This window comes from Tenrec ecaudatus, chromosome 4, assembly GCF_050624435.1.
Source record: "Tenrec ecaudatus isolate mTenEca1 chromosome 4, mTenEca1.hap1, whole genome shotgun sequence".
Lineage (NCBI taxonomy): Eukaryota > Metazoa > Chordata > Mammalia > Afrosoricida > Tenrecidae > Tenrec > Tenrec ecaudatus.
This window is the reverse complement of record NC_134533.1, coordinates 60,240,316-60,252,326: the sequence shown is the minus strand read 5'-3', so window position 1 is coordinate 60,252,326 and position 12,011 is coordinate 60,240,316. Positions and strand designations below refer to the sequence as shown.

General features: G+C 54.1%; 1 protein-coding gene across 7 annotated transcripts in view; it reads right to left on the bottom strand.

Annotated features, from left to right (window-relative positions):
• Positions 1-12,011, bottom strand: part of IRAG1 (inositol 1,4,5-triphosphate receptor associated 1) — a 132,919-nt gene that overhangs the window by 53,587 nt on the left and 67,321 nt on the right. For 6 of the 7 annotated variants that reach the window (XM_075546076.1, XM_075546073.1, XM_075546074.1 and 3 more), the window contains 7 exons: positions 10,980-11,050; positions 8,283-8,456; positions 6,929-7,027; positions 6,343-6,395; positions 6,116-6,166; positions 4,503-5,120; positions 1,052-1,130 (listed from right to left, as the gene is read on the bottom strand). In XM_075546076.1, coding sequence (XP_075402191.1) covers positions 1,052-1,130; positions 4,503-5,120; positions 6,116-6,166; positions 6,343-6,395; positions 6,929-7,027; positions 8,283-8,456; positions 10,980-11,050 — 1,145 coding nt within the window. Of the gene's footprint in view, positions 1-1,051; positions 1,131-4,502; positions 5,121-6,115; positions 6,167-6,342; positions 6,396-6,928; positions 7,028-8,282; positions 8,457-10,979; positions 11,051-12,011 lie in introns of those variants that run through there. The other variant, XM_075546077.1, reaches the window with a different exon arrangement.

Sequence of the window (12,011 nt, the reverse complement as noted above, 5' to 3'; positions counted from 1 at the left end):
TGATACCTTGCGGGGGTGGGAGTGGGGGGAGACAAAGGCACAGAGGAAAGAGGGTGAGTGGGCACAGGGTGGAGGATCTGGGGAAAGGAGACAGGTAGGCAGGAACCTGGTCCTTGGATACTCTCACCATTCAAAGCTCACTTCATAGCACGTAGGGCTACTCAGAGACTGCATTTTGGTACATACCTGTTTCAACTCCCTACTACGTCTTACAGAATTTCATCCCTTTTTAAAAAATTCTTTGCTCAGGGTGGAGCCGTGACAGATTTTTGTAAGCGCTTTAGGGGACACACACAGACTTCTAGGGATGATGATACTGGCTAACATATGCCAGTTCTGCCTCAGAGGGAGCGCCGCTCTACCTCCGTGTCCCAGTCAAGCCTCAGGACTATGGGCACCGTTATTCTGTAGCGGGCACTCCTCTGGGCCCTGTATCGCCACGAGCCATGGGAGTCTCAGGCCCGAGGAGGTAGGTGCTATGAGCAGCCCTGTTTTTCAGGGCGGGTGGTCACGTGGAGGGTCAGTCGCAGAGCTGGGTGGAAGGTGGACAGCTGGCGTCCCCCTTCTGGCTCCCAGTGGAAGCAGGGCTGGGTCAATGGCAGGCCAAGAAGGGTCATGACTGCAGCAAGGCCATCAAGAGGGGTGAGCCCAGGGTAGGAGAATGGCATGGGGGGCCGGGGGAGAGAGAGGCTGGAAGATGAACCGGAGCGGGTGCGTGGGTGAGGTGCGGCGGGGCTAGTGAGGAGCCTGGAGGTTTGAGCAGGGGGGCGGCTGGTAATGCTCTGAGCTTGGACTTCCTGGTGACGGCAGATTAGAACATGGATATCTTTGAGATGAGGAACTGATCTATTTGGGTGGCTTCCTGGGTGGGAGGCGGAAGGAAAAGGAAGTGTCAAAAGTTTAGACCTGGCTGACGCTTCAAGACCAGATTCATCAGCATATCTTCCCCCGGCCGGGCCCACAGGAACCACTGCCATGAACGAGGACTGCTGTCAGGAAGCCAGGGCCCACACGCTCACCCTCCGGGCCAGAGGGGACCCACCCCACCTACCTTTCTCTTGCTCAGCTGCTTCACTCAGTTCGGGAAGCTTGAGCCCCACTAAGTTCTGATTCCTCATCAAGATGTGCTCCTTGGAGGGGAAAGGAAAGACATTTCAGAGGCGGACATCGGGCCGACTCTCCTCTTGATCCAGTGTCTCTGTGACCACGACGGTTTGGGGGGAAGACATGTGGTCCGCTTCAGAGGTGGGGCGGACAGTCACGAAGCAGTAAGCGATGAGGAGCACTGGGTAGACAGCCACCCCACCCCCCAGGCTGTGGCCGTGACGTACCTGACACTCCACCATGTATGCCACATTCCTTGTGTCCAGAATAGTCCTCCACGGGAGCCAAGTACCGTGGTTGAAGAAACTGCTCAGATAATACTATGCTTGAGCCTTGCCTGGAGCCTGGAGGACACACTGCCGGCTCGGCGTAGTAAGGCCGGGGCGTGTCTGGGGATGTCCTGGGCAGCGACTATCCATCTCATGGCTGTGCTCTGAGCTGGCTGGGGCTTCCAGCCTTATGATATAGGCCAGGGAGTACCCACTGCCAGGAGCTGTGACCTCCTCACCCACTCAGTTCCTCAGTGACCTTTTTTTATTTTTAAATACTTTTATTGGGGGCTCTTACACCTCTTATCACAATCCATACATTCCTCCACTGTGTCAAACACATTTACACATATGCCACCATCATCAATTTCAAAGCATTCTCTTCCCATTTGAGCCCCTGCTATCAGCTCTCTATTTCTTCCCCCTCCCTCCCTGACCTCCCCTCCCTTCTCAAACCCTTGATAAGTTATAGATTATTTTTTCCATATCTTACATCATCCTCCATCACTCCTCACCCACTTTTCCATTACTCATCTCCCTGGGAGGGAATTCTAGGTGGATCCTTGTGATCAATTCTCCCTTTCTCCCCCCACCCTCCCCTAATCCTCCTGGTATCTCTACTCTCCTTATTGGCCTTGAGGGGTTTATCTATCCTGGATTCACTGTGTTTCGGGCTCTTATCTGTAGCAGTGCGCATGCTCTGGTCTAATCCAATTTGTAAGATAGAATTGAGGTCATGATAGTGGGGTGAAAGAAGCACCACAGAACTAGAGGAAAGTTATATGTTTCATCGGAGCTATACTGCACCCTGACTGGCTCATCTCTTCCCTGTGACCCCTCTATGAGGGGATGTCCAATAGTCTACAGATGGGCATTGGGTCTCCATGCCATGTTCCCCCTCATTCATATTGGGTATGGTTTTATTCTGGGTCTTAGATGCCTGATACCTGATCCCATTGACACCTCATGATCACACAGGCTGGTGGGATTCTTCCATGTGGGCTTTGTTGCTTCTGAGCTAGATGGCTGCTTGTTTATCTTCAAGCCTTTAAGACCCCAGACTCTATATGTTTTGATAGCCGGGCACCATCAGCTTTCTTCACCACATTTGCTTATGTACCCATATTGTCTTCAGTGATCGTTGTCGGGAAGGTGAGCATCACAGAATGCCAGATTGTTAGAGCAAGGTGTTCTTGTGTTAAGGGAGTACTTGAGTTGAGGCCCAATGTCCATCTGCAACCTTAATTCTTAACATATAGATGAGTACATAGTTCTATTCCCCACTCATATATATACTTACATATGTACATGCCTATATTTAGACCTCTATAAATGTCCTTTGCCTCCTGGTTCTTTCCTCTATTTCCTTTTTACTTCCCTCTTGCAGTGACATTTTTTATGGGACCTCTTACATTTTAAACTGTCCAGACAAATGAGGTCTGGGAATTGCTGCCTAAGGCAGCAGGCCCTGCCAACACTACCTTACCAGGGGCTTCGCTTGGGTAGTTATAGCCTGGGGAGAGATGGACTGCAGGATGTGGTACAGGTGGGCTCACACCTGCTCCAAGACAATTAACACCAGACCAGGGTCCTCAAGGGAAAATGCCTCACAAAGCCTCTCACTCCTTGTACCTATCAGTGGGTTTTTATTGTCTCCAGTGAGGTGTGATCTATAAGGTCGCCCTTGGAAACCACCAGCTGCTCCTCTGGGAGAAAGATAGGGCTCTCTCTACTCCCATAAAGAGCTCCAATCTCAGAAACTCACAGGGGCAGTGCTACCATGTCCTCCAGGGTCGCTGGGAGCTGGAATGGACTCAATGGCAGGGTTTTTGTTTTTGTTTGTTTGTTTCTGCACAGAGGTGATGGGTGGCATTGCACCCAGCTATAGAGGGAAAGGTAGAGGCTGGTAGAGATTCCCAGAGCACCAGTGGAAGTCAGTCAGGCTCCTTAACTTGTTGACTTCGAAAGCCAGAGACAACAGCTCTCAGGCGTCGGCTCAGGGTGAGAAGGGGCACTCAGCTGCCAGGGCAGTGAGGAGGGAGAGCTGCACCTTCTTGCTAGATAGCTGTCTTTGCTGGGTGAGATGAACTTCGCGGGTGCAGGGGCCCATGAGGAAACCCCTAGCAGTTGAGCCCTTCAGCCTCACAGTTGCCAGAGACCTGGGACCGTAGCTCACGAATGGCAGTTCCGCCAGCCCATGTGCGGATCAGCAAGTTAATCAGTCCCTTCTGGCTGGGGGTGGGGATGGGGGTTGTCTCTTTATCAAATCTAAAAATCCACAGCCAGGCCTCAGCTCCACGTGAGCTGCCAACTCTGAGCATCATGGTAGGCTTTAGAACTGAGCCATGACCAGAGTCTACCATGTCCTCGCTGACACAGAAATCCCCTCCCTGAGGCTTGAGCCTCTTTTCCATCTCTGGCCCATGACCTTCTTTGGGCAGCCAGGAGAGCCCTGTCCAGCTACCAGTGGCCTTGGCCTGGGCTGACCACCTAGGTGAAAGGATTCGATTTGCGCTGCCATTTCTCTCCTGGACACTCTCAGGGTCCTCTCCCCTGATCTCTGGGCTCCTTGCACAGGGTAGGAGCCCCAGGAAAGACCAGTGTGATTGGCTTGATGGCCAGCAAACTTAGGACCCCGTCGGAGCAGAAGAAATGTGTCACAGGCACAGCAGCAGCCCTGCTGTCCATCACCATATGTGAAACCCTTTGTCCACAGGCATCAGGAAGGACAGCCTGGCCACTGCAGAGGATACATGCTCTCATCCTTGCCTTGCCCAGTTCTAGGACAGACAGGGAGCCCACCAGGGGCTCCTGTTTATGGACCACCAGCTCCGGTTGGAAGAGGGAAACAGCCCAGGGCTGAGGGACCCAATTGTCCTCCCCATTTAGGCCTTGTGTGGCTACTCTACCCCAGGCTGACCTCGCCTGTAAGTGGGATCACGAGTACCTGACTCTGGTGTTTATGACAGTGACTACCCTGCTGGGCCTGGTTTAAATGGTGGGGAAGCTTATGATCCTGCAAGACCCAGGGCCAGGTCCGATCTTCTTTGCTCCTAGCCCAATCCTCGCCCCGAGATGCCTCAACACAAGAGGCCTGGAGCACACACTGTCTGGCCCCCAGGAACCCACCTCTCGGAGCTTGGTCAGTTTCTGCATCCTCACGGGCTGCACTTGTATCTGGAAGTCTTTGAGTCCGGGCGCCTTGGCCACCTTGCTGCTGCCTTTGCCTGCAAACCGCTTCTCCTCCTCGGCCAGTGGCAGTTTAGCAAGCACTTTCTGCAGCCTGGGGCTGGCTTCCTCAGGGCCACTCTCCCAGGAGACCCCCCGCAGCAGGGGAGGGCGGGACACCGGGGGCCCCAGCTCAGCTTTGGAGCCAGACTTGGGCCCTGTTGGCTCCCCTGGTGGTCCTTTCCCCTGGGGGGACAGAGGGACTCCCCCTGCAAAGCCCTGGACTGGACTTCTTGGCAGAGGGTGGTCCTCCCCGGCTGTCTTCAGGAGCTGCCTCCCTAGCTCGCTGTCCACTGGCCCTGGCTGGGGGCTGTTCAGGGCCATTTTTCCGCCACTGCCTGTGGCAGGAGCTGGGCCCTTGGGTGTGGTTTCAGGGTGCTGGAGGGGATCGAAGTTCTCCTTTTGTTCTATTGCCGTCTCTTTGGACTTCTCAACCATGGGTGAGCGAGGAGCCAGCCGCCCCTGAGACACTTTCCTCTGGTCATTCTGCTTCCGATCAGCTAGCCCTTTGGGAACATTCTGAAAGAGAAGGAGATAGTTAGGGTTCGGGGGCAGCTTAGGGAGAAGGTAGGTGTGGTCAAGGTGATGACTGAGGTGGGGCTTCTGTTCCCGCCAGCCTTTCCAAGGAGCCCATTTGGATTGGGGAGAAGGTGGGGGAAGGCAGGAGGGGGCGGTTCCTCCGTTAGGGGCTTGAGTCAGCAAACAAGGCTGGGGTTTATAAGATAACGAAGGCAATGGAGCCTGTGTTCTAAAACCAGCCCCTAACTGCCCAAGGGCTGGGTGCTGGCAGGGAGACTGGAGGACAGGGCAGCTGGGCCAGGCTGTGCAGGGGGTGGGGGGTGGGGGGAGGGACTCACATGTTTGCTCCCAACTCAGTTGCCCCAGATTTCAATTGTAGCTCTCTCTGGAAACACCTTAACATTGAGAGACTCAGATGTCTCATCAAATATGTGAGCCCTGTTAAACTGTGTGAGGTAGGGGGTGTGGTCTGTGTGTGTGTGTGTGTGTGTGTGTGTGTGTGTGTGTGTGTGTGTGTGTGTGAAGAGTTCATAGCTTTCACAAAAGCCTCAAAGCATTTAATGATCCTAAAGCAGCTCAGAATCATTGGGTGGGGCCATTCTTGTAAAAGATAACTATCTTACTGCTCAGAATTTCCAAGACCCTGCACTCTGGCTGCTCCTAGTGAAAATCCCAACCCGGGTCTTGAACTTAGTTACAATTTTCACTCAAGTTGACAAGAGCGACCTTCTTATCTGGCTGCTGGGCCCGGGGTCCCTCTTCTTGCTAACCAGCAGCATGATGTGGCCACTACAGAGCAAGACCACCCACTGAATTCTGCTTCCTTTGTCCCTCTACCTAACCAAGAGGGCAGGAGTCTGCCAGTGTCCCCAACCTCGACCCTCTGCTCACACAGACACACGTACAGGCTGCCCAGGCTAGTGGGGTGAGGTGGGGTGGCAGGGGGCACTGTGGCTCCCACACCTGTCCCCATGTAGGACAAAATCCAAACTCACACACTCGGCGAGGTGAGGTGCAGAGACGTCGGCCTCATCCCCCTTCTGATGCTAAAAGTAAACACAAGTCCAGTCAGCGAGGGGGGAGAGATACATTTCCTCTTGAGCTGCCTCCATTAGCAGTGATGTAAATGCCTCCCTCTGAAGTAGGCTGTGGAGAGGCTCCCTGGGCCTTAGGGGCTAAGAAGAAGATGCCCTAGCATAGAAGCCGGGAGTGGGCCCGTTACCTGTGGTGGTGCTCCGGGCAGAGGGGTCTGCGGGCCACTGCACGCATCCAAACCTGAAACAGCCCAGATCCTGGTGAGTGTTGTCCCCCACCGCTACCACAACCCCAATTGTCCCTCTCACAATGTCCTTCTTAGCAACAGGGTCCTAGGAGCCATTTGTTGACTACCCCTCCCCTGTGCCAGGTTCCATGGGGGGCTCGCATGTAATCCTCACAGAAACCATACGGGGTAAGTACCAGCGTGAGAGCTGAAGCCTGGATACCCTGATCTGAACTCAAGTTGTCCCACAGTGCTGACCAGGGTAGACTGTCTGCCCTGCCCCCCAGTCATAGCACCCCTTTCCATCCCCTCACCCCTATCCTCACTCCATCTGGCGACCCTGGGTTAGGTCTGCCTCCCTACAATATTCCCCCAGCCCCACAAAGGAAGTATACCTGCCTCTGCTGGAGCTGACCAGGGGCACTAAAGGGAGGCCTACAGGATAGGAGGGAGTGCCGGAAGGCATCTTGGTCAGTCCAAGGGCAGGGCCATCCACAGAGCAAAGTCAGGGCAGGAAATGCCTAGCCGGTGGGGGTGCAGACCTCACCTGGTGGGGGCTGGAACTCCCCTGGAGGGCTGGGGACTGTGAGTGAGTTGCTCCGAGAGGATCTGGGGGATGACCCGGGGCTGAGGTTGGGGGAAGCACCTGTGGACACATGCTCCAATTAGCGGACACTCGGGATCATTTAAAAGGACTTCAACAAAGACCTGCTTTCAGAAATGTCTGTCCCCTGGGACCTGGATCCGCAGCTGATTCCTAACTGCTACAGAAGGCTCCTTCTTCCACCACAGCCTCTCCCTGTTGCCTGCCCCACAGAGGGGCTGGCACACCCCAGCCTGCCTGGCCTGACCTTGAAGCACCTTCCAGAAACCAAAGACCTGATATTGCTTGAGAGGCACAGCTTCAAACACTCTGACCCCTCCTAGATTTCCCAGCATGCAGCTGGTGTCAAGCATTTCCCCGCCTGCTGGGGCTGCTGTTGCTGTTGGGGGCCGTCAAGTTGGCGGCGTCCCAGCGACCTTATGCACATCAGGACTGGCCAGTCTGTGTTGTCCTTCAATTATTCCCAAACCTAATCCCACGCTCTGCTCACAAGGAAGACACTCTTGCCACAGGACCATTTCAAGAACATTCCAGGGAATCTTCCTTCTAATTCCAAAATGCCTGAAAAACTCCTCCTCCCCTCCCTCTGTTTTCCCCCACAGTACCTGGGCCCCTCCCGAGGGAGAGGAGCCCAGTGACAGCTGACCGGCGAGGTGTCCAGGAGAGCAGGGCTTCCCAGGGAGGGGAGAGCCGTCACCCAGAACCCACCAAAGGCAGGTGGAAGCTGGCAGCACTGGGGGCAGGGTGTTCAACCTCATGGATATCAAATGCCTTGATACTTTTAGCCAGGGGCCCTCAAACCACAGCCCTAGGGCCACATGCGGCCCACCGAGGACATTTATCCGGCCCGCCGGGTGTTTTTGCCCTGTTTGGTTTTTTTACTTCAAAATAAAATGTGTGCAGCGTGCACAGGAATTTGTTCATATTTTTTTGAACTATAGTCCAGCCCTCCAACGGGTCTGAGGGACAGTGAACTGGCCCCTGTTTAAAAAGTCTTAGGGTCCCTGCTTTTAGCGAACAGAAGACTGCAAATGTTTTCATCAGGGCCAGAACAATGACAGGCAGAAGTTTCCTCAGCTAAAGTTGTACAAGCCTTTCTGGAACTGCCCAAGATGCTCTGCCCTCTTGGGGACTTCGACAAGAACTCATTCTTCTTGGGGCCTAGAGGCAGGCAAGGCAAAAGCATCCCCCTTAGAAGCCAAGGCCCCATGACAACCTGGGCCAGGTTCTCCTGCACCTGCTGCCCCTCCGCCCTGCTTTGGAACCGTGCCGGGTGGTCACCCTGGTACTGTCCTACCTGCCGGGGAGCCTCCGGGGCTGCCTCTGGACTTTCTTCCGCGGCGGGTCAGGAAACGCTCGCTTACTGTCTTGGCTTCATCCAGCAGGGCCAGATTTTTCTTCTTATCTTCCTCTGAGATGCTGATATCTGGCAGCTGGTCGTTTACCAGGTCAATGATGTGTCCCGAGGGGTCTGCAGAGGGACAGGAGCTCAGCATGGGAGGCCCTGCATCATTGGCCCCAGACTGAACGGCCACCACCCCCACTTCAACCCAGGGATACTGCCTCGTTTAGACCCAGCAGGCAAACCCTGACCATGCCCTCCCAAAAGACATGCTAGGTAGAGACAGAGTGACTTCCTCAGCAGGCGGGGACCCTGTGGCTGTGGCGTGCCCTCTGTCACAGCCAGGAAGCTCCCTCAGGTTGGCATAGTACCCTGAGCTGTCTGTATGGGAAGGCGTCCCACCTTCAGGCTGCTTTCCTCCTCTCCACCCGCCCCCTCCTGTGTCCCTACATAAGAGTCTGTTCTTTGAACAAGCAGGTGAACAAAGGTGTGTGCACAAAGGGAGCCTTTCAAAAGTGGAACCCAGACACAATCACCCAGCCACTTCCCCTCACTTCTTTCCTCACGCACATTGATCACCATCACCTTCCTCCAAAACCACTCCTGCTCCACCGCCCCTCTCTGGATGCAAGCCACCCCATTCTCACCTAGGTCCTCAGAAACAGAGTCACTCTGCACTCCCCTCTGTGCCTCACTCCCCCCACATCTGACTAACCAACCGATCAAGCCCCTCATCCCTATGCTTGCTCTTACCTGGACGATGACATCAGGCATCTCACAGCAACAGCCAGCCAGCCTGTATCAGGGCTAGTCCCTCCACGGACAACCCCTCTGGCTGTCTTCTACGGGCTGCAGCTGACCACGGGCATTCTGCTGCCTCGCTTTGTCGAGGTTGCTCCTGATGCTCAGTGTAACATCTGAACTCAATAATGGGCCCCTCCCCACACACTCACTCCTAGACCGCTCGGCAGTGGATGACCCCTAGGGTTTTGGGTTTTGATGTTGTGTGGCTTTGCCTTCCCAGCCTCTGGTCTGTCCTTCCTTTTCAGAAACTCGCTCCTAACTTCTCCTTGTGGGGAACCTACCTGACTCTTGCATGTGTTAGGGGGGAGCCAAACCCTCCCTACCTCACCCCGTGCGAGGGGCGGGGACATGTACCAATCCTGGCCAATCAGTACATTCAGTCCCTTCAGTCACAATGAGGGGTTGACAGTCATGTGAATCCAGTGACAGTGAGTACTGGGCATGTGTGATGTGTATTAGGAAGTAGGAGCTCTCTCGGCCGGTGGGATGTGGCTGGTAGACCTGAACCACCATGTTTGAAGAACCTGCCCAAGAAGCGAGCTAACGCATAATACAAGAAATGGGAGAGATGGAATGGGATCATTATTAAAACCCAGTTTGACCATCTGGAGCCAACACTACCTGAATCACCACAGTCCGGCTTTTATTTAGTTTTAGGGGTGGGTGGTGTGTGTGTGTGTACTAACTTGAGCTGGGTTTCTATCACTTGAAAGAGTATGAACTCATGCACGTGGTAGGATGTTCAGGTACTCACACAGTGCTTACACAGGCTCTGTTGCTCTGTCGTGTTGCTGCTTCTACCTGGAATGTTTTTCCTCTCTCATGCCTATGTATCCAACTCTCTATCCGAGATGTTCCATCCCTCCAGAGCACCTGCTTAACTCTCTTCCTACCCAAAGAGAATGGCCTCCTTCCTCTCTCCCTTCCCCTAGCACTTCTGTGAAGGCCCTTGCAAGGTAGCTGCTTGATTATAACTGTCCACTTCTCAAGTTCCTGGTGGACTCCGAGCCCTGGGAGGGCAGGAGTTAAATCTGTGTTATACTGAGTACACTGGCCAGGGATTCTGACTCATAGGAACCCCACACAACAGGGCAGACCTGCCCGCGGGCAGGCCCCAAAGCTGCAGATGGTTACAGAAGCAGATTGCCACATCTTTTTTGCCCCTCGCGCAGCTGGTGGGTTCAAACTGCTAAGGTTTGGGTTGGCGGTTGAGTTCTTAAGTCCCGGCGCCACCAGGGCTGCTAGGTGCAAGGCAGCCCTGAGAAAACGTTTGAGGAATGAGTGTGTAATGGGCAGCCAGCCTTGTACTTGGCACAGTCCTGCCGAGATAAGGGCCTCTGCTGAAAGCCAAGGGCTCCGCGGTCTTAGCCTGTGCATTGAGCCTCACCAGCGGTTCGGTTTGCTGTCTCTCTATGCCTCATCTTCTTCATGCCTAGTCTTTTTTGCCAAGATATTGAAATCAGATACCATACTTGTTCAGGACTCAAACAGAGCAGGCCCGATCTACTTTACTCTATTGGACTTAAAAGGATGGGTCCCTGGTGACGTAGTGGTTATGTCTTAGGCTGCTAACCACAAGGTCAGCCATTCAAAACCACCAGCTGCTCTTAGAAGACAGATGTGGCTTTCTCTTGTAAAGAGTCACGGTCTCGGAAACCCACAGGAGCAGGTCTACGCTACCCTATAGGGTCTCTGCATAGGCACCAATGACAGTGAGAGAGGTTCGGTTGGGACCAGAGCGGCAGAAGGGAAGGGGCCCAAGCTGCCATGCTGCCAGACCAGAATCTTTGTGCTCAAATACCCTTTCATGCTAACTTGCAGAAAAGGAGTAATTGGGCTCGTCCTCACCCACAGAAGTCAGCGGAGCTGTGGAAACCTGCAGGTGTCGGTGAGAAAGCCGCCTGTGTGGACCGCGAGCTCTGAAAGACAGCAGAGCCAGCTCGGTAAGGAAAGGTTCAAAACTCGGGAATCCGCCAAGAAGACACCTGCTATCCTTTCACAGGCGCGCAGCCACGTCCGGTGAAGGCCATTGGGCCAGTGTTCTATTAGTGCCATCGAGCCGGTGCCACTCACAGCGACCCTCCACGCACAGGAGGAAGCATCTCCCGCTGCAGGGCCGGAGACTCCTGCGCAGTTTCATCCCACTGTGCGGTGGGGGGCCATGAGCTGTGGCCTTCTAGACAGCAGCTAACAACAACCCCAGTGCCACTGCATCAAGACACCCGAGGGAGGACCAAGTCAGGCCGAGCCCCTGGCTGAACCACTCCGGCCTCAGGCGAGCTTCTGAGCAGCCTTGCTAACAGGCAGAGATCGCTGCAATCTTGAAAATGTTGGATCCACCTTGACACTTGCCCAGCTGGCCTCCCTGGAGATGGGACCTAAACATGTTCTGGGGGCAAATGGCTTATTGGTTCCATGACAGACACTTCTTCCCTGGCTTTTTGAATGCTGTTGGGAGTCTTTTTATGCATTATTTGTATCTTTGTCTGTATGCTTTCTCCTTACCACCTTAGCGCGATTTTGCTTTTTATTGTTTCTCATTGGGTGTCCCAGCTGTGAAGCTCAGGAGGAGTGGATGCCTGATGAGAATACAAGGGGTTACAGGACTACTGGGATGGGGTGGGGTGGGGTGGGGTGGAGAAGGTAAAGGGACCTGGGGAGTCCGTGGTGAAGCTGGGAGGGGAGGAAGCACTAGAATGGAGTGTGAGTGCACAACTCAATTAGAGGCAGTTGAACCGTGGGAGAGGGGATGGTCTAATAAAACTGATGTGGGGTGATTGTGCAATTCTCCTTGATATGATCGAACTATTGAACTATATGCTATGGAAATTACTCGCCCATAAAACTATTGGAAAAAATAATTAAAAACAACAATAAGGA